The 26,578-nt window shown below is 39.7% G+C and overlaps 5 protein-coding genes across 5 annotated transcripts in view; 4 read left to right on the top strand and 1 right to left on the bottom strand.

Moving 5' to 3' along the window:
- Window positions 1-26,578, top strand: part of sugp1 (SURP and G patch domain containing 1) — a 191,106-nt gene that overhangs the window by 113,013 nt on the left and 51,515 nt on the right. The window lies entirely within an intron of this gene.
- Window positions 7,667-11,482, top strand: LOC306972223 (uncharacterized protein; the record flags this gene model as incomplete). The annotated part of the gene is made up of 5 exons (XM_079568771.1): window positions 7,667-7,754; window positions 10,193-10,221; window positions 10,337-10,580; window positions 10,653-10,744; window positions 11,144-11,482. 5 exons carry the CDS (start codon window positions 7,667-7,669, stop codon window positions 11,480-11,482), a joined length of 792 nt encoding a protein of 263 aa, XP_079424897.1.
- Window positions 11,982-14,159, bottom strand: sf3a2 (splicing factor 3a, subunit 2). Its single transcript, XM_079570068.1, has 8 exons — window positions 14,082-14,159; window positions 13,446-13,690; window positions 13,318-13,364; window positions 13,127-13,236; window positions 12,999-13,048; window positions 12,782-12,922; window positions 12,478-12,546; window positions 11,982-12,401 (listed from the first exon to the last, which is right to left on the bottom strand). Exons 2-8 carry the CDS (start codon window positions 13,641-13,643, stop codon window positions 12,150-12,152), a joined length of 867 nt encoding a protein of 288 aa, XP_079426194.1. The 5' UTR covers window positions 13,644-13,690; window positions 14,082-14,159; the 3' UTR covers window positions 11,982-12,149.
- Window positions 14,419-17,496, top strand: plekhj1 (pleckstrin homology domain containing, family J member 1). The gene is made up of 6 exons (XM_079570211.1): window positions 14,419-14,764; window positions 15,765-15,832; window positions 15,917-15,983; window positions 16,049-16,139; window positions 16,650-16,713; window positions 16,795-17,496. Exons 1-6 carry the CDS (start codon window positions 14,671-14,673, stop codon window positions 16,885-16,887), a joined length of 477 nt encoding a protein of 158 aa, XP_079426337.1. The 5' UTR covers window positions 14,419-14,670; the 3' UTR covers window positions 16,888-17,496.
- On the top strand, window positions 19,357-24,089 carry LOC306973335 (fizzy-related protein homolog). The gene is made up of 14 exons (XM_079570240.1): window positions 19,357-19,509; window positions 20,353-20,426; window positions 20,674-20,793; window positions 20,952-21,015; window positions 21,147-21,277; window positions 21,393-21,478; window positions 21,553-21,736; window positions 21,813-21,878; window positions 21,958-22,060; window positions 22,263-22,447; window positions 22,555-22,788; window positions 22,914-23,018; window positions 23,090-23,182; window positions 23,269-24,089. The coding sequence occupies exons 2-14, from the start codon at window positions 20,358-20,360 to the stop codon at window positions 23,308-23,310; spliced, it is 1,482 nt and encodes a 493-aa protein (XP_079426366.1). The 5' UTR covers window positions 19,357-19,509; window positions 20,353-20,357; the 3' UTR covers window positions 23,311-24,089.

A 26,578-nucleotide genomic window follows, 5' to 3' on the forward strand; every position in this document is an offset into this window, starting at 1 on the left:
AACATCAACCTGTCCTGCGCCTGCGTGTGGAAATATACCTGGCACGTTACATCTCTTCTTTTTTTAGACTAATGCCTTTTGTGCATTGTCCCTAACGAAATAAATGAAATTCATATTTCTTAGCTGTGAGTCACCATTCCACCACATACATGAGCTGTATGTATTTAACATGTGGGTTGAAATTAGGAACCCTCTGAGAGTCAGTTAGAGAGATAATTGCCGGCTGCCCCAGGACCTGGCCTACATCTCTAGTCGACAGGCAGAAGCTCTCACAGACTTCGCCATTATGCACTTACAGGCATTGGAATATAGTCAGGTTAGAGAAAACTCACACATGTAAAAAACAAAGAAACATAACAACTTGAACTCTGACCTGAAATGACTATAAAACACTCTAGCGGCGCCCACAGAAATACCCGGGCACGTGCTACAGCAAACAGACAGTTAGTAATGTGCTGTCAGGTGCCAGCGAACACATTGGGCATAACAATCACATATGTGAGGGCTGCATGTGGAATCAGAGTGCCTGCAGTGAAGAGATAAACACAGCTCCCTGGTTTGTCCGTGTGTACGTGTGTGTGTGCTTTCTGTAGTGTATTCCACCAACCAGGACAATACAAGCCCCAAGGACTCCTCTGCGCTTCAGTTCAATTATAGTTTACTTACTGCCATCTGTACTCTTTTACCTAAGGGTGCCTCATTTCTCAACTCGTAAAAGAAAGCCATGTCTGTGATAAAGCAGAGAGACAGGACAGTTTGAGAAAAGGTCTGTATATCCCCATGTGATACTGCAGTACAACAAAGATTTGGGAAATGGGAATCAAAAGAGATCCAGCATTCACTCTTGGGGCGCCCTACAGTACCATATGGCGAACCAAAAGCATTGAGGTTTGCACTTAATGGGGCTTTGATTGTTACTATTTAAAGCAATGGTCAGGGGATTCATCCAAAAAACAACCTCAGTACAAAGGACAAGTGTGAATCAAAGCGGAATACTTTAAGTTTGCCGAGCATGTGAGGATTTCAAAGTATCGGAGTGTCTCTGTGTGATGTCTTTACGTGCTTTGATCCTCGTTTGTCATAGCTCACCAGGAAACAAGGGCGAAGGGGGTTCCTGTTGAATGAGGTCTGCTCCCCTGTGTGCCTGTAAGCAAGGCCAATCCGAAACAAGGAAAGGGAAGCACATCAAAAAGTAAAAAGCGTCACAGAGGAAATTTGTCAGGACTTGTTTTGTTCACTGGTCACTGTGGCTTGTTTTTTATTGAAATGTGAATTGCCCCTAAATGCTTACTAACCTAAATTAAAGGTTAAAATTAATAACAAAAAGCCTATTGATGGTTAGATGGAAATGTATCTAAAAAAAAACACCAAAAATAATGTTGTTATAACTGTGCACGGTGTTTAATTCCCATATCCAAAAAGTCCACTCCACAGGCCAAAGTGGCTCGTGAGAGTTACTAACCGAAAAAACAGTGTTTGACTTTTTGTCTGAAATCAATGTCAAACCCTGGATGTCGCTGTAAAGAGTCATTTGGCTATGGCTACAGCACCCTGGTCCAAGACATGCAGTTAATGTACGACAGCTTGAGAACAATTACATCTCTCATTTGGGCTTAGGCTCATAATGCAGGACCGTCACCCAATATTAAACAGAAAGAAGGGACAATCCGTTGAGACTAGCAGCACATTAGCTCTGTTTGACGTTCTTTTACTCCTCATTATAACTGTGCAAAATGTACTCTATCCCTAATGCGCTCCAGCTCGAACTGCTTTGTAAAATACGCGTACATGTAGCACATCCCCAGCACATTGGGGATATGTAATTTCTGCTACGTTGCCCTTCTCTCTGTAGGAGGCAGTTAAGAGCCAGAGCTTGGCATGTTCTGCCCCTGTAAGTGCCTTCAGAAAGAACTGGCTGTGAAAGCTGCAGTCAAATAGCTGTAATTATGTACAATCAGTCGACAACCAAGGGCTGGCTGAAAGGCTGCGCACACACAAACATCACTGAAAATGGACAAGAAAAAAGCTTGGAGGGCCGCAGAGGCGAAAATGTGGCACAAAATAAAAGATAGCAGTGAGTCCCTAAATCAAGCACCAAGGTTGTGAGAAAAACATGCAGTAATTTGAGATCACAAATGTTGCCTATGTGAATATGATCAGGGTTTTCTCCAGAGCAGCTGTCCTCCTCAGAACATTAAAGTAATAAGACTGGTTGCCTAACAACCAAGTGGTGTTTTATCTTTTCTCATTGCTTCAACATTGTGATTGACTGCGGAATTGCGGGAAGTGAATGCAGAAATTGCATGAAGTGTTCAAATTGCATAAACTGCTGAAATTGCAGAAATTGGTCAATTTGCGTAATCTAATTTGCATAAACAGGTAAAATGCATAAACTGTCATGTTAACTTAAGATTGCATAAACTGTATAAACTGCATAAACTGGTCAAATGCATGGTTAATTTGCACACATTATGTAAATTGCATAAACGTTTTCAAATTAAAGGCGATTGATATCACAGAAGTGCTGAAATTGCAGAAGCTGCACAAATGGCTGGAGTCTCTGAAATCCTATTAAAATGCATTGGCTGGATTCCCCCATACACACTAATGGGCCAGATCCCACATACCCACCAATGCAAAAATGTCAAATTCCTGTAGAAAAAAATGGAAACCTGCAGACGGCCATTTTTTCTCAAAACCCACAAGTTGCAGAAGCTGAACATGCACACATTGCACAAATTGCAGAAAAAGACGAATTTTTGCGGAATTTGCGGAAGCCCCATTATAAGTCAATGCAAAAAATTGCAGATATTTCGGCCGATTGCGGAAAAAAACGTAGACTGCAGAAGTCCGAAAAGTAATAGCAGGATTCTCCTCAACATGCAGAAAATCCAGAAAAATATGCTATAATAATAAGCATAAAGAAACAGGTACAAATAATTGACTGCGAAAAATTCCGCAGTCAAACAATGAGCCAACCACTATAGATCATGGTTAAGGTTCCCATAAGGAAATTTGTCCTTTGCATTTGACCCATGGGGGGCCCCGAGAGCCCATCTCCAGATGTGGAGCCAGGCGGATGCAGTATCACCTGCTGGAGGATTAACCTATTGTGCATGTTTTCGGTTAATGGGGGAAACCGGAAAACACCACCAAAAACTGCACAAATGTGATTTGGTCCAGGTAAAGTCTTTCACTGAATTGCATTACTGTATGTGCTTGTAAATAGCTTCATTATACAGATATCCTTTAGATTTAACTCTCTATGTACTTCAATGATGATAGTTTTACAACAATATGATGCCAAGGACAGTTTAAGGAAGACGACATGTTCTGTCCCTGCACTTCTCAAGAATCACTGTAACCATAGTCATAGAAATGGCTACAGTTGTTCCTCTTTTCTCCCTGAGTTTCACTGTCCCAATGCTTTTCCATATTGGTTCAAGATTCAAATCAGAATTTAGCCTTGAACGACAAGCGAGTTTCTTATACAAGCAAAGCTGCTGGATGGGCAGAATAACTTATCTCCGTATCCTGTGGTTGTAGCTTGAATGGCTGCTGCTTAGATGTGCAAATTGAAAGTGCTCGTCTAAACGGAGGACGCTGATGGATGAGCGAGCATGGGAGTTTTTATGTCACATCTGCATGTCCTCTTTACCATCACAGAGAGTAGGGAACATTCATTGAGGTTTATAGAGTAAATAGGGGCACCTGTGTTATGGAAGGTTCATTTGTGAATATTTATATCATAATAATCAATACTAAATCTGTCACTTATTCCTCACATATTTCAGTTTCATTGAAAGATTTATTAAGGCAGTACAGAGTGATGGTGTTAGTCAAGTGGAAATGGAGAGAGCAAATTGCTTCCCGGCACTGCTTGTATTAAAAGTCCACAGATAACAGACCTGCTGCAGCAGTCAGCAACTTCAAACGCATTCGCCTCATCTTTATAATGTTTCGGTATCATCCATCTCAATTTTTCTCTCCTATCATGTCCTTCCTGTGCACAGAGAATGAATTTTCACCAATTACTTTGAGAACAAGCGATGAGTTATTGATCTGTGGCCTGAGCATTTAACCCCCCATAAACATTCTCCAACAAGCCAAAAGGCAATCAGAGCACAAATCTGCAGCCTAGTGTTGACTTGTGTAGAAGGCACCAACGTGGTAATGGCGGTGTAGTCATAAATCACTGTGTCTGCGTGCAAAGGACTCACAGGGTTTCTGGGCTTTAGCAGGGCAATGGCATAAGCAGTGGAGAGCTGGCTTCAATCCTCTGCTCTCGAGCTGAAAGGCAAAATAAGAGCTGGCCAACAGACTGCAATGAATACACAGTGCACAGGAAAATTGTAGCACCATCTCAGGGCAAATTGTTCCATCAATAAAATCGCCCACAGCTGCAACGAATGACAAAGAGAGTAGAAAAATGAAGACTGTGAAATCATGCTTTCTAAAAACAGAAGGTGGTGCTTGGGGTGTTAGATGAGAAGCAGCCTAATTATGTAGAGTTTTGCCCAAAGACTTATCTGCTTCAAACAAGTTTAAAACTTAACAATGTGACTTGCTTGTGTGCATACCCTACACACTGTCTCCACAGACCACACCAGCTCCTAACACCATTAAAATGAAGAGGCATACGCTTTTGAAGGGACAAAAAAGTATGCATGAAGTTAACCAAGTCACCCAGCACTTTGGGTATACTAATTTATTCTGCACATCAGCATTTTCCAAGTCAAACTAAACAAACTAAGAAAAAAAATATAGTAATTTATCATCATTTCACTGTCAGACAAACTGTCAGTTTGTCTTTATGAAAACGTATGAATATCCTGTAGAAATAAGACTAAGAACTACCAAAATATTATTGCCATTAGGTATCACAGCTGCTTTGAAATGATGTGCTTGCGTCTTGTTTTATCTTCTGCACATGACGAAACCAGGCTCCAAGATTCTGGGGACAAGATCAGTAGAAGAAAATGTGGCACATGATGAAAATCTAGAGAGGTGCAGCGTTCTAATGCGGCTCCATTTTGAATGCTACTTTGCCTGCTGCCTCTTGTTACGAAGAAGACAAGAGGGACATGTTATCACATTGTTGGGAGTGGAGAACATTTATCTGCCTGAGGGCAACAGTCCGGATTACACACTGCTACGGTGAACCTCGGCTCGGGAGCGGCTTGGTTACATGGGAGAGCCTTGCTCAGATCAAAGGATGAGTGGAGCTGCAGCGGTGAGACAGAGGAACACGAGACCCACTGAGGCCACAGAACATCAGGCTCACTCACAGCGCCAGACCAAAGGCCCACTTCAGGGCAGGTCCAGAGGGGGATTATATATGAACTGGATAAGGAAGGCTGATGTCATTGAGTCCAGCTGCTAAAGTATGATTTTAGCAGTTCCTATGAATACACATAAGCTATTTTGTTTAACCTCACTTGCCACAAAACATGCTTGAATAATATCTGAATAATGACATCTACCTCAATCTGTTAAATAGTGTTATTAATTAGCTCATAGTTGAGAAAAGTTAACAAAAAAGAGTAGTTCAGACCGTGGTGTAATGACTCCAGCTGGCATAGTTGTGCCTTGAACACACACATGTAACCCACATTAGGCCGGTCCTCAGTGTGAATCATTTGAATATGAAGTGCTGACATTGCTCCTCTGAGGATCCACTGCAGCACACTGCTCCAGAAACAGATGAATGAAATACTTCTACACAAACAGATATAACACTTTCTGCCAATTGCTTTGAGAAGAGGAAGCCATAGAGAATACATTATGGATGGGCAGCTTGACAGACTCTTCTCTATAGAGTGGAGTTTATATTTATTTAGCTCCAACTGGGCACTGAGGAGCGTGTCCTTCGAGCACTGGCCTATTACAGAAGGATAAATCTTATCCAACCTGCATGACTTCAGTGTCTGAATTGGGAGCACAGTTACCCGACAGCACTGTTTGCCCACTCTAATAGGCACATACTGTCCATCGGGGTATGTCACGTCCTTCAAATTTTCTTTAAGACTTTCACTTTTGTTCCCATTGAGGATAACAAAGTTTATCTTCCAGTCTAGACTTGTAATCTTCAAACAGGTCACATCTATCACAGGTCGTGTCCTTCTGATTAATGAGCACTGATATTTCACAACCAGGAATGTGCATTTAAGCCTCCAAAGGGCCTCATTATTTATTATATTGAATTAGAATTTGGTAGAGTTTGCCTGGTGACTGGTGTGAGCAATCTTTAACACCTGTGCACTGTTGTGTGTCTCTGCCCACTTTGCAACCGTGTGGGGACTCAGTTAGTCACCGGCAACGGCCCTGGAAAAGGGATTTGGTGAATCATGAAATGTTGGCCTTCTGCATCAAGAACTGTCCAGCTGTCTGTCTCGATTTATTGGTCTCTGATTGCACTGGGTTAAAGAGAAAATGAATAAATTAAACATTTTGTGAGCTGTCTAAACATTTTAGAGCATTTTTGCAACACAGAATCTGAAAATGACATCAGTTTTTCTGTATCAGGTCAGGTTTTTATGCTGGGGATTGATTGTTTGTTTGTGTTTGTTTGTTTTATCATTGATTCTCCTCTAAATCAGATATAAATATATATTTTATATTGGGTGTTGTTCTATTTTAGTGCCACCTACAAGTAAGTGATATACCAAAGTATATGCACAAATGCAAATTATGTTGCGGACAGACCTGACTGAGTACTTCCATTGAATTAAGCCTCATAAAAGATAATTTGCACATGATGACAGTGTATTGGTTTGTTGTAGCCTTAATAAATGTAATGTAGTTCACAGGCATACCAAGGCAGTAAGCAACAATTTATATATTGCAGAGCTCTGAAGGTCACAGGCCATTAAGAGAGAACCTGAGCTTGAATGCGGAGATGCATAATGCCATTACTTCAACAATCCTTCACCATGTATGCTGTTTGCAATAATGCTGTTTGCTAAGTACTCTCCTATGCATTTAAAATAGCATATAGGCTATAGTGTGACAACGAACTCAAAATAATCCAGAAAAGATTAGCGTAAGGCTACAGGTCTGCATTAGTATCTTAGGTTGTTACGCTCACATGATACATAAACCCACATTTATTTTTGCCGCATGCAAATTGCTTTGCTGGCCTATACACACCATAGACTGTAAACATAATAGCCTATGCACACATCATACAGAGAGAGAGAGAGAGAGAGAGAGAGAGAGAGAGAGAGAGAGAGAGAGAGAGAGAGAGAGAGAGAGAGAGAGAAAGAGAGAGAGAGAGAGAGAGAGAGAGGGAAGATGTATTTATTTATTTATTTCAAACAGGGCCCCCCCAAGTGGTGCATTGACGCCCTCTGTTGTTCACATGGTGTCAAAGAACGAAACTACAACAATTTACGAGGTTCAATATTAGCATTGACAAGACTGCCCGGATACACTCTGTGCTACATAAATAATAAATAATTAATGCAAATAGGCTACATGTCTTCCTCTTACATAGTTCACATTACTCAAAATGAATGATGTGACGACTTCATTATTTTTGGCTACATTGTATTCCCCAGTGACAGCGGAGAGCGCTCCCTGCTCTATGTCAGGCCTGAGTATTTGCTTTTTGTTTTTTTTCCCTGTCTGCCACTGCACCTGTGCCGAGCCGTCACTCACTGCCCCCATGAGAGACTGTATGCTGCGCCGGGAACAACGGGAGTGTGACAAAGGCTTCCCAAAAACCCACCCAAGGGAGCTCCACGCCCGGGCAGGTAGGCCCTTCTCTAGTTTATCAAGGGTCATAGGTCATGTGTCATCAGGAGAGCATGTGTTCACCAGGTGTTTCTGGATCTGACGTTTCTTTGTGCGAATTTAGATGACAGGAGTAGGCCCTATCCATCCATGCTGGCTTGGTTCGTCTATTTATAGCCCTTCTAAGGCATTAGCTCTGTTTGGAAATGTCATAGAAGGCTATTAGGGCTGTCTGCGTTCATCAATTCATTTCAGCAAATACTTTACCAATGTAATGCATTTTTCCAAACATATCAACTTGACAGTATAGTATTGGTTCCAAAAAGCCCCCCCCCCCCCCCCCCAAAGTCTACATAAACTACACATCAATCACTTTTTGAAAAATGGACTCTGATATGAACAGTAAAGTAGGCTTTTTATGTTTTAAAAAAAATATAGCCTAACTTTGTACATTTTAGCAGTTCCACATTATGGATGAGAGATATGAGACAGTTGAAGCTGGTGTAGTCCAACATCGAGCAGATTATCCTCCACAGAGACCAAGTCGACCGATCCGTAGACCAGGTGCCTCAACACACACACACACACACACACACACACACACACACACACACACACACACACACACACACACACACACACACACACACACACACACACACACACACACACACACACACACACACACACACACACACACGCCACCCAAACGTTTACATAGTTACATTTGATCATATTTGTATTGGCCATAACATGTAAACATTCACAGGACAGTGAGGAATAAGTGAGTACACCCTTGGTTTCAAAAGCTGGTTGCCTCCTTTGGCAGCATTAACTTCATCCAGACGTTTGCTGTAGTCGCAGATTTGACGTGCGCAACAATCAGGATGAATCTTGGACAATTGCTCTTTACAAAACTGTTGCAGTTCAGCGAGATTCCTGGGCTGTTTGGTGTGAATGGCTTTCTTGAGGTCAAGAAGTATAAATGTTTTTTTGTTCTTTTGATACCATCCTGAAGTGGATTTGCTTTTGTGCTTTGGGTCATTGTCTTGTTGCAGCACCATCCTCTGTAGGAGCTTCAACTGTTGAACAGATGGACTCAAGCTTTTCTGCAAAATATCTTGATAAACTTGTGAATTCATTTTTCCATTGATGATAGCAGGTTGTCCAGGCCATTAGGCAATAAAGCCACACCATGATTCTCCTGCACCAGCACTTCACAGCGGAGATAAGGCTTTGACGTTGGTGTGCTGTTCCATTTTCCCTTCACACATGACGTTGTGTGTTTGTCCCAAACAGTTCAACTTTGGTTTCGTTAGGCCACATAATATTTTGCCAGTGTGCTGTGGAGCATCCAAGTGCTCTTTATTTTTAGACAGCAATGGCTTCTCCTTCTTCCGTGGCGTTCTCCATGTGCCAGGGCTTTCTGTAGGTCTTTAGCTGACACTCCAGGGTGCTTTTTTTTTTTTTTTTTAACCTCATTGGAGGTCATTGCCCTTGAGGTCATCTTTACAGGGTGGCCACTCCTTGTAAGTGAGGCAACAGCGCCGAACTGTCTCCATTTATAGACAATTTCTCTAACCGTGGATTTATGAACATCAAGACCTTTTCCAGCTTTATACAAATCAACAATTCTTTATGGAGGTCTTCAGAGAGCTGTTTTGAGCAAGGCATGGTGCACATCAGACAATGTTTCTCAACAAGAAACGCTTCTTAACTAGTGTGTTTTCAGTGGCAACTTCAAGCCACACCTCAGTGATTGGACTTCAGGCTGGTTCACACCTGACTCTAAAATCATGAACATCAGCCTTAAGGGGAGCTGAGGTTTTTTGCATTTTATTTCTGGAATGTTGTGTTGTGTTGTCCTGATGTTTTTATATGTAGATTAGTTTCCTGTTCAGCGGAGTGAGCGCCAGGACAAAACTCTATTCATTGCTTTTGGTACCTTGTACTTGATGCACGTGACAAATAAAACTAAACTTGAACTTGAAACGTCCTCATAAATTTGTCTTATTAGATCTTGGAGCATCCTTAGCCAGGGGGTGTACTCACTTTTTCCGACCTGTCTTGTGAATGTTATGGCCAATAAATTAGGATGAACAGGTAATTGTTTGGGTGGTATTAATTTAAGCAGACACGTTCATTCTTGTGATTTTAATAAAGATTAGATTTTATAACCAATTTAGGCAGAAATGTAAGAAATTACAAAGGGTGCACTCTTCTTGTCCTCCTACTGTATGGCCTAAATATTCTCTACCTGTTGCTTCTAATGCTAAATTCTGGTCTTGCCAGTATGTTTGGCAAGGTGGTTTGGAGATGTGCCTGCTCACATAATAATCAATCCCATTGATTGTGTCTGATCACCATTGTATGGTTATATGGTATATGTTTGGCGTATGGGTAAAGATGTTTGTATTTTGTATGTTGTATGAGTAAATCTCCCATCTGTTGTTTGCAGAACTGTATGCAACAAGGAAACTCAAGGAGGTTAGATGAAACCAAGTCTACTGTTTTGTTCAAATATTTCATCATTATTAGTTGGTAAAAAAGTGTTTCTCTTGTCATATGTAGGATATGGCTTCAGTTCCTTTGCAAATTAAAGCAGAGCCCAAGATTCTGGCCCGGGAGCCGAGCTTCAGTAGGTCAAGTAAGTAATGTCTTGGGGGGCATAACAAAGTACTGCATTTCAAGTGTGTATATTTCTTCTCTAGCATCCACGTCCCAGCCCGTCTACACCCAGACTGAGACCCAGCCAGGTGTCCCGTGGGAGAGTGTGACTTTAAACCGCTGTCTGTTCATAGCAATAACAATCCTTGTGCTCACCTCAGGAATTCAAAGACTTCATGGTAGCACATATGAAAAATTAAGAATGAACGCTTATATGGCATTTCTAACTGAATTGCGTTTATAAAATGCAGAAGCCTTGCATGGCTACAAAGAGCCGCCTGATGAGGAAGAGGAAAATTATGGGCTTATTATGAGGCGATCTGCACTGAGACACCGAACAGAGGTAAAAGCCCATTCAAGTGGTAATTCTTGTTTTGTTTTTTGCTTGGTTTTAACCATGTTTAATGTTGTTCCTTGAAACATAAAAAGACATGTGTTATTTATACTAGTTTAAACATGTATAGTGGTTCTCAAACTATGGCACATGTACCACTGGTCGTACAGCATCTAAAGGTGGCACTCTGGCAATTTTAAAATGTATTAAATAGAAATAGACAAGGTTTACACACAGTTTAGACTCAATTTTGGCTAACCTTTGACCCAGTTAGTCCTGATTTGATCTTAATCTAGGCCTGGTGGTGCTGACAATGTTAAAGATTTTATGAGGCACTACTTAGTGTGAAAAGTATGAGAACCACTGCCATAGCAGAGTTCAACACAAAATTGTGTTCTCTGAATATAGCCTGAGACAACTTTATGGGAACTGATGTGCTCCTGGCTGCCGGACCTTGATGATGATGATGACGAAGACAATGAAGATGACGAGGATGGAGACGTGAGAATAAGGAAAAGAAAACCTAAAAGACGGCGATTAGTAAAAACACTCAGTGGTCTGAGGAACAGGCCACAGCCAGACAAGAAGTTGTTGAAGCAAAGAGATGAGAAATTAAAAGGCAGACCGGCCAAGAAGTCGGTGCACAAAACACTGGACTTTGAAGAAACTGAAGCATCTGATGATAAAGATGAGGGTGTAACCAATGTGGAACCAAAGAAAAGCACAGTGGGAAAAAAGGAAATATAACGCAAAAAACTTCTCATTGGTAATCTGTCCAGTAGTGATCGGTGGGTCTACATCAAAATATTGATACTGGAGACCATTAGTCCGAGTATTACTCGGTATCAGATTGAAACTAAAACCTAGGCTATCGCCCATCCATAATGTCCAGTAATGGGAGTTAAAAAGTTTGCATTGGCTTTCATAGGTCTGCGGATGTGATTCCTGCTTTTTAGTTGATAATGTCAATGATATGACTACATTTACTCTGCTGCTGCAGCTGATTTTACTCACTGTAATGGATTTTCTGTTCCAAATTTGTCTTTAATCTAAATAAACATTTTTAACACATCTTTCTGCAGTGTTTATTACAAAAGACTACGAATTAATAAAATTTGCATCAAATCATTGGTACACAAACATTTTGTACACAATGGAATTCCTTTACTTCAGTTTAAAGAGGGGGTATTTTGCTTTTTTGGGGTATTAGATAATAATCTAAAACACATCTTTGTTACCATCTTACACTTTGTGGTCAATAAATGGCTCACAACTCCGTGTATGTTTTTGATTAGAGAAAAACACAGTAACATGGTAATTAAATATTTTTGCATAATACTGCCTCTTTAAAAAGAAAAACATAAAAAAAAACAAAAAACATTATCATCAAAAGCAAAGCCTATAACAGCTTCAGTTAAAGGCTGTCTGGAGGTGGTGGCCTCATAGGCATTGGAGGCATTGCCATCTGCGGAGGCATCTGTGGGGCACCAGGGGTTCCAGGGGGCAGTGGAGGAACAGTCATGCCTCCAGGTGGAGGAGGGGGGAGGCCATCGTTGGGTTGATGCGGCCCACCCATTAGAGGAGGCGGTCGCTTAACTCCACCTGGAGGTGGTGGTCCCGACTGAGGAATAGGTTTCTCCATTTTGAAGTGAAACTGGAGGAAAAACTATTCAGAACAGAGGTAGTTATTTTAACTGAGCAGACTTTACAAACCAAAAAGGTGTCAGGTCTTTATAGGGTACCTGCTTCGTTTCCTTGTTCCAGTGAGTCCAAAAGCGGTTTTCTGCTTTATCAATTTCCCGACTGGGCACCTGGTTAATAAGAAATTGATGAGAATGTATTTCATTTTTGAGATGTTTCTGATTTTAATGTTAGTGTTAGTTTTCAATTAAATCTGTGGCCGTCACAATGATAGATTTATGGTTCTAGCTATGCAAAGCAATGAAATTGATATCAAAGGCCTTATTTCTTATAAAAAGAGAACTAAGGTGTTAGATGATTAGATTTGGAGTAGTCACATAATTGATAATTTTCTTGATTCTCTACCTTGAAGGCTATCGTTTCATAAGGTTCAGCTGCCATGAGCAAATACTGCCAACGACGATCAGGAGGCTCAATGCGTTGTTCATACGCAGACATGAAGCGATGCCGGGGACCAATGCCTTCTGCTACTTCGGGGTAATCAATCTGAAAATATTGATTGACAAAAATGACAACAAGGCCATGTGCATGTATCATTTCAGGAGTACATGCGACAATTTACCTGGAAAAGTAAAGATTGCTGTCCCGTTTCTGGATCCCTTTGTTTGGTTACTAAATAGTTTAAAAAAAAGACACATTCACTTGCTGCATGAATAAATCACAAGAAGAGGGAAAAACTTTAAATAATACCTTTATAACCAGGTCGTCCAATTTTAACAAACTTTTTGACCTCAACTTTAACTTTTGCTGGGGCTGGTTGAGCAGGCGCTTCTTTGGCTTCTTTAGCTGCTCTTCGGGCTCTAATAAAAATCAGACACAAAATAAGACTTAGCAGTTTCCCGCTATTACAGAAGGAACGCAACTTTGAAACCATTACTTACAAATTGGTCTGATGTTTCTTTCCTTGAGTGTGAGCCAAATAACTGCCCTATGAATAGAAGAACAAGCGTATAAATGAGGCAAGTCTTGCAATATTTCATACATGTTGTATTTGCTATGTAATGTGTACCTCGTTGTTGTGCAGAGTCAAACAGAGTTTACACTCATATGACCCCAAGTGATTTTTCATAAAGTAGGGATCCTTATTAATATCAATTGTCTCCAGAGCCAGCTGGCGTAACCTCTCCCGTCTGTCCCGGTTACTTTCAGAAGCGGAGGCCACTCCTCCGCTCCCAGTTTTTCCACCAGCCCGATGCTGGAAATCCATTTTTGCAGGGGGGTAAATTCAACGCTGGAAAGTAGTCTCCAGAGGACCTTGGGGTGAAAACAAACGTGTCAGTAACTGTAGGACACTGTTCTCGCCAAAAGTTTTCAAATTGTTAAAGCGGAAGACTCCAAATCAATGTATGTTTAGTTTGAGTAGTTTACCACAAAAAAAAGAAACAAACAAAAACAAAACAGTTAAGGAAATATCTTGGAAATAGCAGACGCGATGGTTAGGTTACATCCATGCACTGTGGCCATCGATTAGGCACCGTGGTAAGCTAATAGGTAGCTAGTTTACAATGACTGAACGCTACCTATTTGATAAGCGAAAGGCCAACATGGATGTCTGAATTATTCTAGTTAAATACGTATTATGTGACACAAGAGATCATAAAAATAGTTACTTGGCAACTCGTAGTCATTCAAATAAAACACTTACCAAAACCCAAACGTTGCAATCACGCTAACAACACTGTGTGTGAGTGCGTACTGCGCGTGCGCTCATTGTCCTTCTTTGTAAGTCGATAGCGGCGCATGTTGGCGCATTACTGCCATCTACTGGTCATAGAGCTTTGTAGTTTGAACTGCACAGGGGAATAAAACCTTCTCTACAAAGTCAAAAGTCACCACGTGGATGAACTTTTGGTTACATATACAAAATGGAGTAAACCCATAAACCTCGCATTAGACACAGCATGCCAGGCCAAAATGAGGCTTACTGTCTAAAAGCGTTTTGCCTGTCTTGAGCCTCGTGGCACACCGTACAAATAACCAGGATAGGCGTGTCACGGGTCGGTCGGGAAGTGTGGCGACAGTTTCTTGTCTCCGTAAAACAAGTCGTATTTGGCCAGTATTTTCTCTGTATCATTGAGACACACAGTTGCCCTTAGACATACTGTGTACACGTTGTAATAGTATTAACGGGATGTATTACGATGTTCTCTGTATTGACCGGACGCTGTAGTTGAGCCACCGTGTTGGCGTTGAGACTTTATTTTTTGTTTTTTTTGTTTTTTTACACGTTCATAATGCGTTTTAATGAGAAAGAGCTGATTTCCTTGAGTCGCCAACCCTCTGAGATGGCATCTGAGCTGACAATGCGAGGACCAAAGAAGGGAGATGGTAAACTTTCATTTTTAACCCTGTTACTGTTTACTTCCGTAAAACGTCACACGCGCACTTTATGGAAGCCTATTTGAGCCCAATGTTTCTAAAATTTAGAAACGGGCCTTTTATTTATTTGTGATTAACAATCATATAGGCCTGTACACTGTTTGTAAATGTACCAGATTAGAACAAAACTGTAAATTAAACTATTACATTATTTAAATAATAAGATAATAATGATTAATATTAGGGTTGGAACGATCCACTTTTGTCACGATCCAATACGTATCACAAATACTCAGGGTCCGATATGTATTGCGATATAGTAAGTAATTATGATAAGGGATATGTTTACCTTAAAAAGTCATGTGTCTAAAGTTATAAACCAAATGCAGTTTGAGTTTTACTGAAGTGTTAAGATTGAAAAGTGCATTAACACAAAAAGTAACAAAGTGCTGTATAACAGCTACTGAAAAACAAAGCAGTGTGTGATAAAAATGCCTCCAAACACAAGTATTGAAAGTATTGCGATACTTGATACAGTATCGATACTTGGCATTGTGGCACAAAGTATTGTGATCCAAGTCCGATCAATATTTTGTCCCAACCCTAATTAATATTATTAATATTAATGATGATGATGATTAAAATACAGATGTAAATTTAAAATAACATTTGCTTTAACATTGGCTACTCTTCAAATTCTCAAATCAATCATCATCATCATAGATAATAAATATCCTCTCAAAGTCTGCATTTTTCACTGTCCGGGACGCATTCCTGTAGTAAAAGTAACTTGGAAACGGCAATGCCACTGCAAGTACTTTTACTATGTACTTGAATGTCAACGTTCAGTCTGTATTAATACAAATATTTGACAGAATTAATGACTTTTTAGTATCCCTTTTAATCTTTTTTTTTCTTTTCTAATTGCAAAAATAGGCTCACGTAATTGTATGCATTTGTATGTTTATATCAAATAACCAATAAATATGATTTTGTTTTATCTTAACAGTTTTCAAAAAGAGGCTTGTGAAACTTGTGGTTAATTTTCTCTTCTATTTCCGGACGGATGAGGAGGAGGTGAGAAGAGTTCTGACTTAATTTAAAATGGTAATTTATGCTCATATTATACAAACAATCATTGAGATCAAGTGTCTTTCACAGCCAATTGGAGCACTGCTCTTGGAACAGTGTCGAGTGGAAAGGGAGGACAGCCTGACCTTCACTATAAGTAAGTTTGAAATTGGATACATTCAATCTGTTTTTGAATAGGCCTTAATTAATTCCTGTTTGTAGTTTTTCTTGATGAAGCAGAAAGGAAGTATCAGTTTGAGTGTGATACAGAGGAGCAATGTGGAGAGTGGACAGACTCAATCATCAAGGCCAGGTTTGCATCCTGCTTTCTTTGCATCATGTCATTTGTTTGCCCTTGAGTGACTGGATAGATAATCTAAATATTGGACCAGGGCAGGGCGATATGGCCTAAAATCTATATCACAATATAAAAAAGAAATATTGCAATCACGATATATTTGACGATATAATTGGACAAATGGACATTTCCTTCCAAATGCCAGCCTCCCGCCCTTTGGGAAGATTAGTTTAGTGGGGTTTTTTAGCGCCATACTTATTTCCTCGCAAATATGATCTACTCAAGCCGTTTACATCCTTATTTTCATTTTACTTTTTAAGCACCTGTCCCCGTGTTATACAGTCAGTGTTTATGTTGCTCTGATGGAGCTGAGTGTTACATAAATTATATGGTGTCAACAACGATATAAAAAATTGTATCGCGGTAATGATATACAATACGATATGGCCCACCCCTATATTGTACATATTCAATTAATCTTAATCAGGTGTAAATAATGTTTTATTCTCGCTGTCATTTTTGCAGTTACGAGTTCATGAGGAAGAATCTTATATTTTATCGTACTGAAATCCACAAACTTACGGGCAAGGTGAGAAAATAATGTTGTAGATCATTTGAGTGGTTTATTAAAGTGAAATGTGCATGTATTTACAAATCGTATTTTCCAAAGGATCCATTGGAACAGTACGGTATATCAGATGAAACTCGCTTTCAAGTGAGTAATGGCCTTCAACTTAAGGCGAGAGAAACCTCTTCTCTATAGACGGTTGAATTTCATGTTTTAGTTCAATCTATAAGCACCCCTTGCTGAAATATTGTCCATCTGAATGTCTACACTGCCTCAACATTGTTCAAGGTCAGGTTGAGTTATATATTTATGTTGGCATTTGTTAGACTGTTAAGAACAGTGTATGTTCTCTTTTTCTGTCAATTTATTGTTCACTTTTCTCTTAACCTTCAACACATTTTATTCTGACACAATCTTATATAAATGCTGTTAACAAATCGAGTCAACTTTTTCCCAAAATGTGACAAAGTGATGTGTGCACATGAGCTTCAATGCTCATTCGAATGTGAATTGAGTTTAGCCACATTCTTGTATCCTTTAATATATTTGTTTATCCTAGTTTAAAATAATAATAACTTTGACAAATTTCATTTGCACGTTTGATTCTGCACTTTTTGTCTTTCTAAGAGGCCTTGTACATATTTTTTCGTGTGTGTTGGTGTTCGGGGGTGAAAACACCACTGAATGTTTCCATTTTAAAGTGTTTGCGCAGATCTGTCATATTATATTTTAATTGGGTTTAATTCACTGGAACTTTTAAGGCAAAGCAATTGCTTGTATGACTATAATAAATATGATTTCTCTATAATCCTTTTATTTTGTGTCATATGATATTGCCCTGAAATGAAGTTTCTTATACAAGAAGTTTTAGAGCTATAATAAACATGTGTTCTAGTTTTACTGGTGACGGCAGTGGAGCAGAGGTTAGCGCTTGTGCTTCTCAGATAGAAGGTCCCAGATTTGATCCCCAGGCCAAGGGATGTGTGGAGTTTGTATGTTTCTTCCACGCTGGTTTTTCCTACCACTAAAAACATGTGTGTTCATTAACATGCACTGTCCAGACCAAATAAACAAATGAATCAACATTTAAAAGGAGGAGCAGTGCAGTGAACAACATGGAATCAAGACTTAATTTTGAAGTAGATTTTATAGTGATAATTTTCAACTCCTATTCCTGGTTTAGTCTTACTCTGCAAAGTGCGTTTAAAAATTTGCAATGTACAGATCCGAGTTATTTAATCCAGTTGTAACCTCTATGGCAGGGGTGTGCAATGTCAGGCCCTGGGGCCAAAACCGGCCCTTCATCATAAAAGATGATTTTGAGGAATATGATTACACAAATCAGAGATCAAATGCTTGTTAAAGTACTCCAGAAATATGAAAAATACTGTTAATTCCTTAAAAAGTATAGCAGAACACCCATAGGCCAGACATGATTCTCAGCCAAATTAAGCTTTTAATGCAATGTTCGTTTTGTACACATTATGGTAAAAAAAAAAAAAAAAGGGTCAATTTGTTGAGCAAATGTGTAAGGCTCTCTAACTGAATGCATTGAGGGTATGCACATGCGTTCTTTTCATTCTAAATAGGCCTCTCAACAGTCCATAATGAGTGTCAAATCTAACAAAATCAAATGACATGAAATCTCCAAAAATAACAATGCAGACTTGCCTCATTAAAGGCACGACACACAACATTTTGGATTATACTGTTGCCAGCAATACAAAACATGTTCATTAGAACCGCTAGACACAAAAAGAATGTATGCAGTGGCTTATCAAAGTATGGATTTGGTTGATGCTTCGCTATTTGGCTGCCCTTGGTCAACATCCCCATGGAAACGTCCCGCTCCCAGTAAAGGTCTGAGAGGAGTGCCGCTTGGCAAACACACGTTAGTTCATTGTTGTAGGTATTTTTTCAACAATTAAAATATTTGTAGCTACTAAAATAGATGTTTTTATTGTAAATGGTAAATGGACTTCCACATTTCTCAGGCAAAAAACGCTTTACAGTAAGGAACCAGTCACCTATTCACTCATTCTTACACCAATGTACGCAGACACTGGGTTGCATTCTATTTTGGGGTGAAAATGTGGTGCTGTTGCTGGAACACCATCTGCACATCTTCTTTTGCAATTGCAGATTCCATTTCTAGAACCTCAAATGACATAAGATGAGGGATGAATCAAAATAACACAACATATGGCAGACATTACATAGCCGGCAACAGCTCAATTGTTGATGTTTTTAAATGTGTGGGCTATTTTTTTTAGATTCCCTGAATGAAAAGTGCGTTACAAATAAAATGTATTATCATTACTATTATTAATTTTCTTCAGCTATGTCACAGCATTAACTCAAAGTTTGATGCTTTGTTTTTACCCCTTGGAATTCCGGATTCGAGGTTAATGATACGCAGGCAAACGTTCCATCCTAAAGTGTCCCGCAAGTTTACTGTGACTGACCCACGGGCCCATTGATCAATACATTTATAATAATTTAATAATCATTTATAATATCGCATGGGCCACAGTATTTTTACACACAGTATTTATTTTTTACAGTCTATGGCCACAGGAGCAAACTTTACCGCAGATTGTGACACGTTTCCTTGGTAACAGCAATTGTGATTCAAAACCTGTGACGTCACATCATTCCCGTGGTGCCTTGCGAACACAGATTAACACAAAACTAAAATAGTAGAACAGTGTTGTTTTATCAATAATAACACCAATTGGTTGGGTGTTTTTAAGAACAATTTACACAGTCAGGCGATTTGTCGTCACCATACCGCAGAGAGCGTCCATCGTGTGCACGGTATGTTGAGACAAGGCCGTCGTATTTGAACAAACGATGTTGCTAAAGACTTAGCCGGGCGGCTATGTAATTTATATGGGCCCATCCAATGTTAGCATCAGTTAGCATTTTGCCTGTGTATTTTGTTGTGATTGTTGTGTGTTGTTTGTTCTGACAACGTTATCACCCCAATATAGAAGAGTTCCTCCAACGCGAATTTGTTTTCTATATCCACGCTTTCTATAATGTCGATTATGATGACAGTGCGCGACGGCTACAATAAAGTCCCTTTTCTGCTATTTTGCTGTCTCCATATTATATACTTGGCAAAGACACATCCAATAACCAAGGGTTCGCAGCGTTTTTTCCTTTGAACTGAGCTTGTTCTTTTGTGTTAGTCGTAAATGTGTTCAGCATGTTCTAAGGTAAAACCAAAATTCCTTTTTTTTTTGGACAAATTTGATGTATTGTAACAGGAAAACCACTAACTAATCATGTCTATGTTCTTAAACGCAAACATTTCCCAACTCCTGGCCCTAACCTTCATCAGTCAGTATTGTACATAATCAAACACATGTGACGGTATAATGGCAGAGAACCGTCCAGCGTCAGACACTTGACATTAGTATTTAGATGTATTTTGTGTTGCGCTTAGCCAGGGTAACAAGAGCTTTGGCAGCTGATTGGATGTGCAGTTAGGCCATTACGATTTGTAAAGATGAAATAGGATAATATTCTATGCTTTAGTGCTATCCAAGACTACATTTGTTCTTTCTGATATTTCATATTTCACACATGTTTAACCTTATATTACGTTTTTATCTTAACGGCTACCTTGAATACAAATGTCTTCTTTTTTTTTAGGTGCCATGGATCAAGACTATGAAAGCAGACTGCTGAGGCAGATCAACATCCAAAATGAGAATGCAAGCCCTGTTGTAAGTTGACTTTTATCACAAGAAAGAAATTATTAATTGTCGCACTTCACAGTTCACAAAGAAGTGTCTTTTCAAGTCACACAATATAAATAGAAACCATTGCTGGCCATCTTTGACAGATAGAGTTGAGTCAACGCTTAAATGCCGGGTGGCACAGATTGCGAGTGGATTTCCTGTTGTTGATACTTCAAGCAAATGGGCCTCTCTTTTATACTGTGGCTAAAATACTTTTTTGTGTTATGTGTAGAAATTGGTACGTGCTCTGACACCCACCAGCTCCCCATTGTCCTCTCCCAGCAAGCATGGCGATAGGTTCATTCCCTCCCGGGCAGGAGCCAACTGGAGTGTCAACTTTCACCGAATCAATGTCAGTATGCTGTAACAAAGAAATTGCTGTTCATAAAATGTATGTTTTTTCCATGGTTTTTACCAGGTTCCCACTAAAGGATTGTGTGCTTTTACTTACTGTAATTTCAAATGTTCTCTTTTTGTCTCTAACATTATATTGCACTATTTTTTCCATAGGAAATTGAAAAGTCACACAATCAGAACAGAAAAACTAAAGATGGCACAACAGACAGCAACAAAGGTGATGCAATAATATTCTTTTTTGTTTTGCAGTGTTAATTCCTTGTTCATCAGTAACTCTCACTCAGAGAAACAGAGTATTTGTATTGTGTATTGATTTTTGATCCCAACTATTTTCCCTTAACCTTTTAGCGGATGGCCTGGCTTATTCAGCTCTGCTCAAAAATGAGCTTTTAGGAGCTGGCATAGAAAAGGTTCAGGACCCCCAGTCAGAAGATCGCCGTCTGTTGCCATCTAGTCCTGCTAAGAGAAGCCTTTTCAGTGTAAATATGATTTTAATGTGGAACTTTAATTATCACATGCAGTAATTTACCTTTAGTCTTGTGTTTTTTACATTATAACCAGCGTATATGTAAAGTTATTTTTCTGTCTACATAGTATTCTGTAAGTACAAAAAGGGCTTTGTCGGAGGATGATGGAAACACTGTATCTCCATATTCCCTTTCTCCAGTCAGTAGCAACAGGTATTGTCATTCTATTTTTCATTGTTTAAATTTTGAACTTCACAGCTTTAGCCTGACTATGTTTAACTTTGCAGCCAGAAACTGTTACGGTCACCAAGAAAACCAACACGCAAAATTTCAAAAATTCCATTCAAAGTTCTGGATGCTCCTGAACTTCAAGATGATTTCTATCTCAATCTAGTGGACTGGTCTTCTTTAAATGTGCTCAGTGTTGGTCTTGGTACCTGTGTTTACCTATGGAGCGCCTGCACCAGCCAGGTTTGATTACCAGTTCTTTGTATTAATAGTGTAATCTATGTATTATTTATTTGTATTTTTGTTTAATTCATCTCAGGTGACTCGTCTGTGTGATCTTTCTGTGGAGGGAGATTCAGTAACATCAGTTGGCTGGTCTGAGAGGGTACATTTGTTTTCCATTTGTACAATACTATTAAGTGTAAGTGGTAACAGATATAAACACTTTTTTTTTTTAATTCTAGGGTAATCTTGTTGCAGTGGGCACACATAAAGGTTATGTGCAGATATGGGATGCAGCAGCAGGAAAAAAATTGTCTGTACTAGAAGGACACACTGCCAGAGTTGGTGAGTAAACTTGGGGAATTATACAGGTTGGGGCTTTTGTACACATGTCCACTACTTGCATGGTATTTTCAAGTCTGTGTATAAAGATACACAAACAAACTACCCTTGGTTGTATTTATTGTTTGTGAAGAATATTGTGCCTTTCTTTGTAATTACATTATGTACACAGATGTTGATGTGAGGGACTTTTTTTTTCTGCCAGGTGCACTGGCTTGGAATGCAGACCAGCTGTCATCTGGCAGTCGTGATCGTGTGATTTTACAGCGAGACATTCGAGCTCCACCTCTCCAATCCGAGCGACGCCTCCAAGGACATAGACAGGAAGTGTGTGGGCTCAAGTGGAGCACTGACCATCAGCTCCTTGCCTCTGGTGGCAATGATAACAAGGTGCATATGATTGTCCCATTTAATACTGACTTAAAACACAATAAGAATTTAAGGAACATAAATAGTAAAACATTATACCAATAAATGTGGTTTCTATTTGCTTTAAGCTGTTGGTGTGGAACCACTCGAGTGTCCTTCCAGTGCAGCAGTACACAGAGCACTTGGCTGCAGTGAAGGCAATTGCATGGTCCCCACATCAACATGGGCTGCTGGCCTCTGGAGGGGGCACAGCAGATCGCTGCATCCGCTTCTGGAACACTCTCACAGGGCAGCCTCTGCAGTGCACAGACACTGGCTCTCAGGTCTGCAATCTGGCCTGGTCCAAGCACACCAATGAACTGGTGAGTAAAGCACCTTTTACTGAGAGAAGTAATTGTTTACTTCACTGTTTGTCCGTTTCAAAGAGAAATGGATCAGCGATGAGCTGAGTTTGTGTTTTCAGAACTGTTTTTTGCTCCACTTGCAGGTTAGCACACATGGATATTCCCAAAACCAGATTTTGGTGTGGAAATATCCTTCTCTTACCCAAGTTGCCAAACTAACAGGACATTCATACAGGGTACTATACCTGGTCAGTATCCTTACTGTTAGTTTGAAATATAAATAAACAAAAATGATAAATGCATTTAAATCTGTGCACAGGCCATGTCCCCTGATGGTGAAGCTATAGTGACTGGAGCAGGGGATGAAACACTTCGCTTTTGGAATGTTTTTAGTAAAATGAGATCAACAAAGGTATTTTATGCTTTTATTACTTGTTCATCTATATCTTCGTATTTGTAGATGCTAACCAGAATATCTCCTTTATTTCTTTCTCTTAGGAGTCAGTCTCTGTGCTGAACCTCTTCACCAGGATTCGGTAGTGAGCAAGATCTCTGGCCTTGTGGTTAACAGTTTGAAGATCTAACACATGTAGTAATATGGGTTTTGATGGGCTTTCATTGAGTACTCAGCTGTTTATCAGAGGACCACGCATGTGAAGCGAAGTTGTAGCTGGGGCGGACAATGTTCCACATCAGTGATGGAACCACTGTACACAGTGGCCTAAAAAGAGGCACAATAATGTTATGTTTACAGACTAACGTTGTGCATATCTGCCAAATATCACGTTTGTCATTTGATTGTCTATTTATTTTTGTTTTTATTATTCTTAATCTAGTGCGTCTAAGTTGATGTAAAATATACATTTTGAGAATGGAGTTTTTGGTTTGGTCTGTGGAGTATGTTTGGTTTCTAAGTGAGAGATGGGTTTTGTAGTGCTAATTGTGTTAACAGCTGAAACAATGTGTACAAGAGCTGCCAATATGTAAAGAAGACTTGAAGCAAAATAGACCTAATCTCTATGGAACATTTATTTTATGCAAGTATTACGTGATGTTAATGTGAAAAAAAATCTGTAAAGGATTTTTAAAATTGATCGAGGGTGTGTTATTTATTTGAAAAATGTACATGCAAATGTATCATTTACCATTTGATTTTAGCAAAGGTCTTGACTTGGATAACTAGAATATCAGAACAATGTGGCCCACGTAGTAACGTGGCTCAATGTAGAACTGGAGTATTACATTTTAGGAGCAAGTTGCACTTGGCCTGGTTCACAGACAAACCTTGATTGGGAGGGAGTAAAGTAAAAAACAGTATTGTTAAAAACAAAAGATCTATGTCTAAATATTAAGATTTCCAGTTGATCGAGCCAGATGTGATTGTCAGTTTCAGATGCTGAAGCACAAGTGGATCATTTATTGTGACTTGAGGTTTTGGTTGGTTGGACACTGAGTATGAGCATGTGTTTTTAAATGAACGAGCCAACATTGTGTAATACCGTATTTGAACACTAGAGGGTGCGGATACACGCACTGAAATCATGTGGTCTCAAATGACTCCCCACATCAGGCATCATTTGACTGAGGCTTACATATTAGCTATAATATGTACATTATAAATACTGTATATAGTTTTTATTTCATATGTTGCTGCATGTAAATTGTTAGGCTGGGCTTCTCCAAGATTATATTCAGTCAATAAACCTGACAAAAAAGACAGCGTAATGAAATATTGCACACAATTCATTGTAAAACTATTCAAGAATATTGTTGACTGCATTAAGTCAGGCTTTTAAAAATGAATTTCTTACATTTTACATCCTCTGGAACTTCCATCTCTTCACAAGCACAACCAAGCAGTGTTGATCCAGAGCAGGGAAAATTACGCTTTCAATCCCAGCCTAACTCAATATGATCCAACGAATCAGTAAAAAAAAAAAAAGGCTCAAAATATATCAGCAAAAAGTGTTTGCCTTTAACATTTAAAATAGGGATGCGTAGATTTTTAATGTTACTCTCTTTGGTGGAAATGCTGTTACCTGGATTTCAGATTCAGATTCAAGGCATTATGAAGCATCTTTTTTTCTTCCACACTCCATTTTAATGTAATCTAAATAACATGCAAGGTCCATGACAATAATAAGATAAATGAATTGAATGGGGACATTGAAATAGTGTTCTAGCTCATCTCGGTGGGCAGATGTTAACATTAAGCTCTGAAAGAGGAGAGAGCAGAGAGGGACAGCTAATATGCATAATCCTACCTCCTGATGTTTCTATCAAGAGGCACAGAATGTGATGTTCATTATACAATGAAAGCTTTTACAAGGCAGCGAGCAAGATTTTCCTCAGGTCTCCCCTAAGCTCAGTTCTTGAGTTGTATTTGTGAGGAATATGAAAGAGTAGAGGTTTTGTGCACATAATAACTCTGCCCACCCAGGCTCTTTTTTTGTTATTAAGTCAGAAGGACCTCAGCACAAAGAGGGTCACGTATTGTGTGTAAGTTATTTACAAAAAGACACTCAGCCGAACAGGGGCTCGCACAGATGGGGGAAGGGAGAGTTTCTTCCGCAGAATGTACATTGTAACAACAAGCTCTCAAAGGGCAGGTGTCACCGGATGCATTGCTGACAGTATACTGTACAAATACAGTATACACTAGAGATGATTTAAACTTACACACAATTAATGAAAGATCATGTGACTAATAAGCTATTTTATGAAAAAGGCACATTTGTATAAGGCTGTCTCAATCCTACTGTTGATTTGGGCATTTATGTGTCATGCAGATTCAAGCATCTGTGTGTTATTGCTTCATGATTGCTCATATCCAAAACAGAGCTTCATCAATTCACTGGGAATGTGTAAAGCTTGTTGTTTTGTTCTTCTGACTACACTTGAAGCAAAATGTTAAGGCAGGCCTATGGGTCGCCTCCAGATCTAAAAGGAAAAAAGAATAAAAAATCACTGTGTAGGTTCTCACAATGTGACGCGTAGGCCTATACGTTTATGTGGCACTCAGGGTCATCTGCAATTTTAGACTTTTTTTTGGGTTATATTGTGGCTTTCTGAAAACCTTTGGGATGTTTGAAATCACAGGAAATGTTGACTTCTCTTCAAGTTTAGTTTACAGGCAACCCCCCCCCCCCCCCCCCCCCCCTACACCAGGTTGTTTGAAATCTGCTCAAATCCAGCCTATATGTTGCCGGATGGAGAGTCATTTGCATGCAACAGGTTACAGACAGGCGATGCATGCACTGTGGTGTTACATGCCACGCTGATCCACGGTCAAACCCCGCACGCCTCGGCAATTATCAATAGCTGAACTCAATGCTTTTATAAACCTTATACTTGGCCGCACCCAGAACAATTCTAGGCGAAAAATCACGTAAAGTGCCGCCCGTGCGTGTCGTCACTCGCCGCGGACCCGCCTCTGCTCGTCTCCTCCGGCCAGCAGACGTATATAAACACAGTGACCCATCTGTCTCCAGCCTACCCAGTAACATCATCGCCAGCGTTACGTGAAAGAGTGATGGGGCGGGCTCTCGGGTTCAGATTTTGGCCGATTTCTGAGGGAGAGGAAAAAAGCACTACGGTGACAGAGGTTTCGCCTCCTCTCATCCTCCGGCAGCGCATCACCCTGGATTCACCTGTTGTTCGCCCCTCAATGGTGAGTCTTCCACTGCCATTAGCGTTATCTATAACATCAGCGCGCAAGTAGCCCTTTTCCTGTCTTATCCCTTCATTTCAGAACAAAAGAATGACGAGGAATATTCGCAGCAAATTGCAAAAGAGGGTTTTGATACAA

This window comes from Gobius niger (genome assembly GCF_951799975.1).
Source record: "Gobius niger genome assembly, chromosome: 13".
NCBI classification, from domain to species: domain Eukaryota; kingdom Metazoa; phylum Chordata; class Actinopteri; order Gobiiformes; family Gobiidae; genus Gobius; species Gobius niger.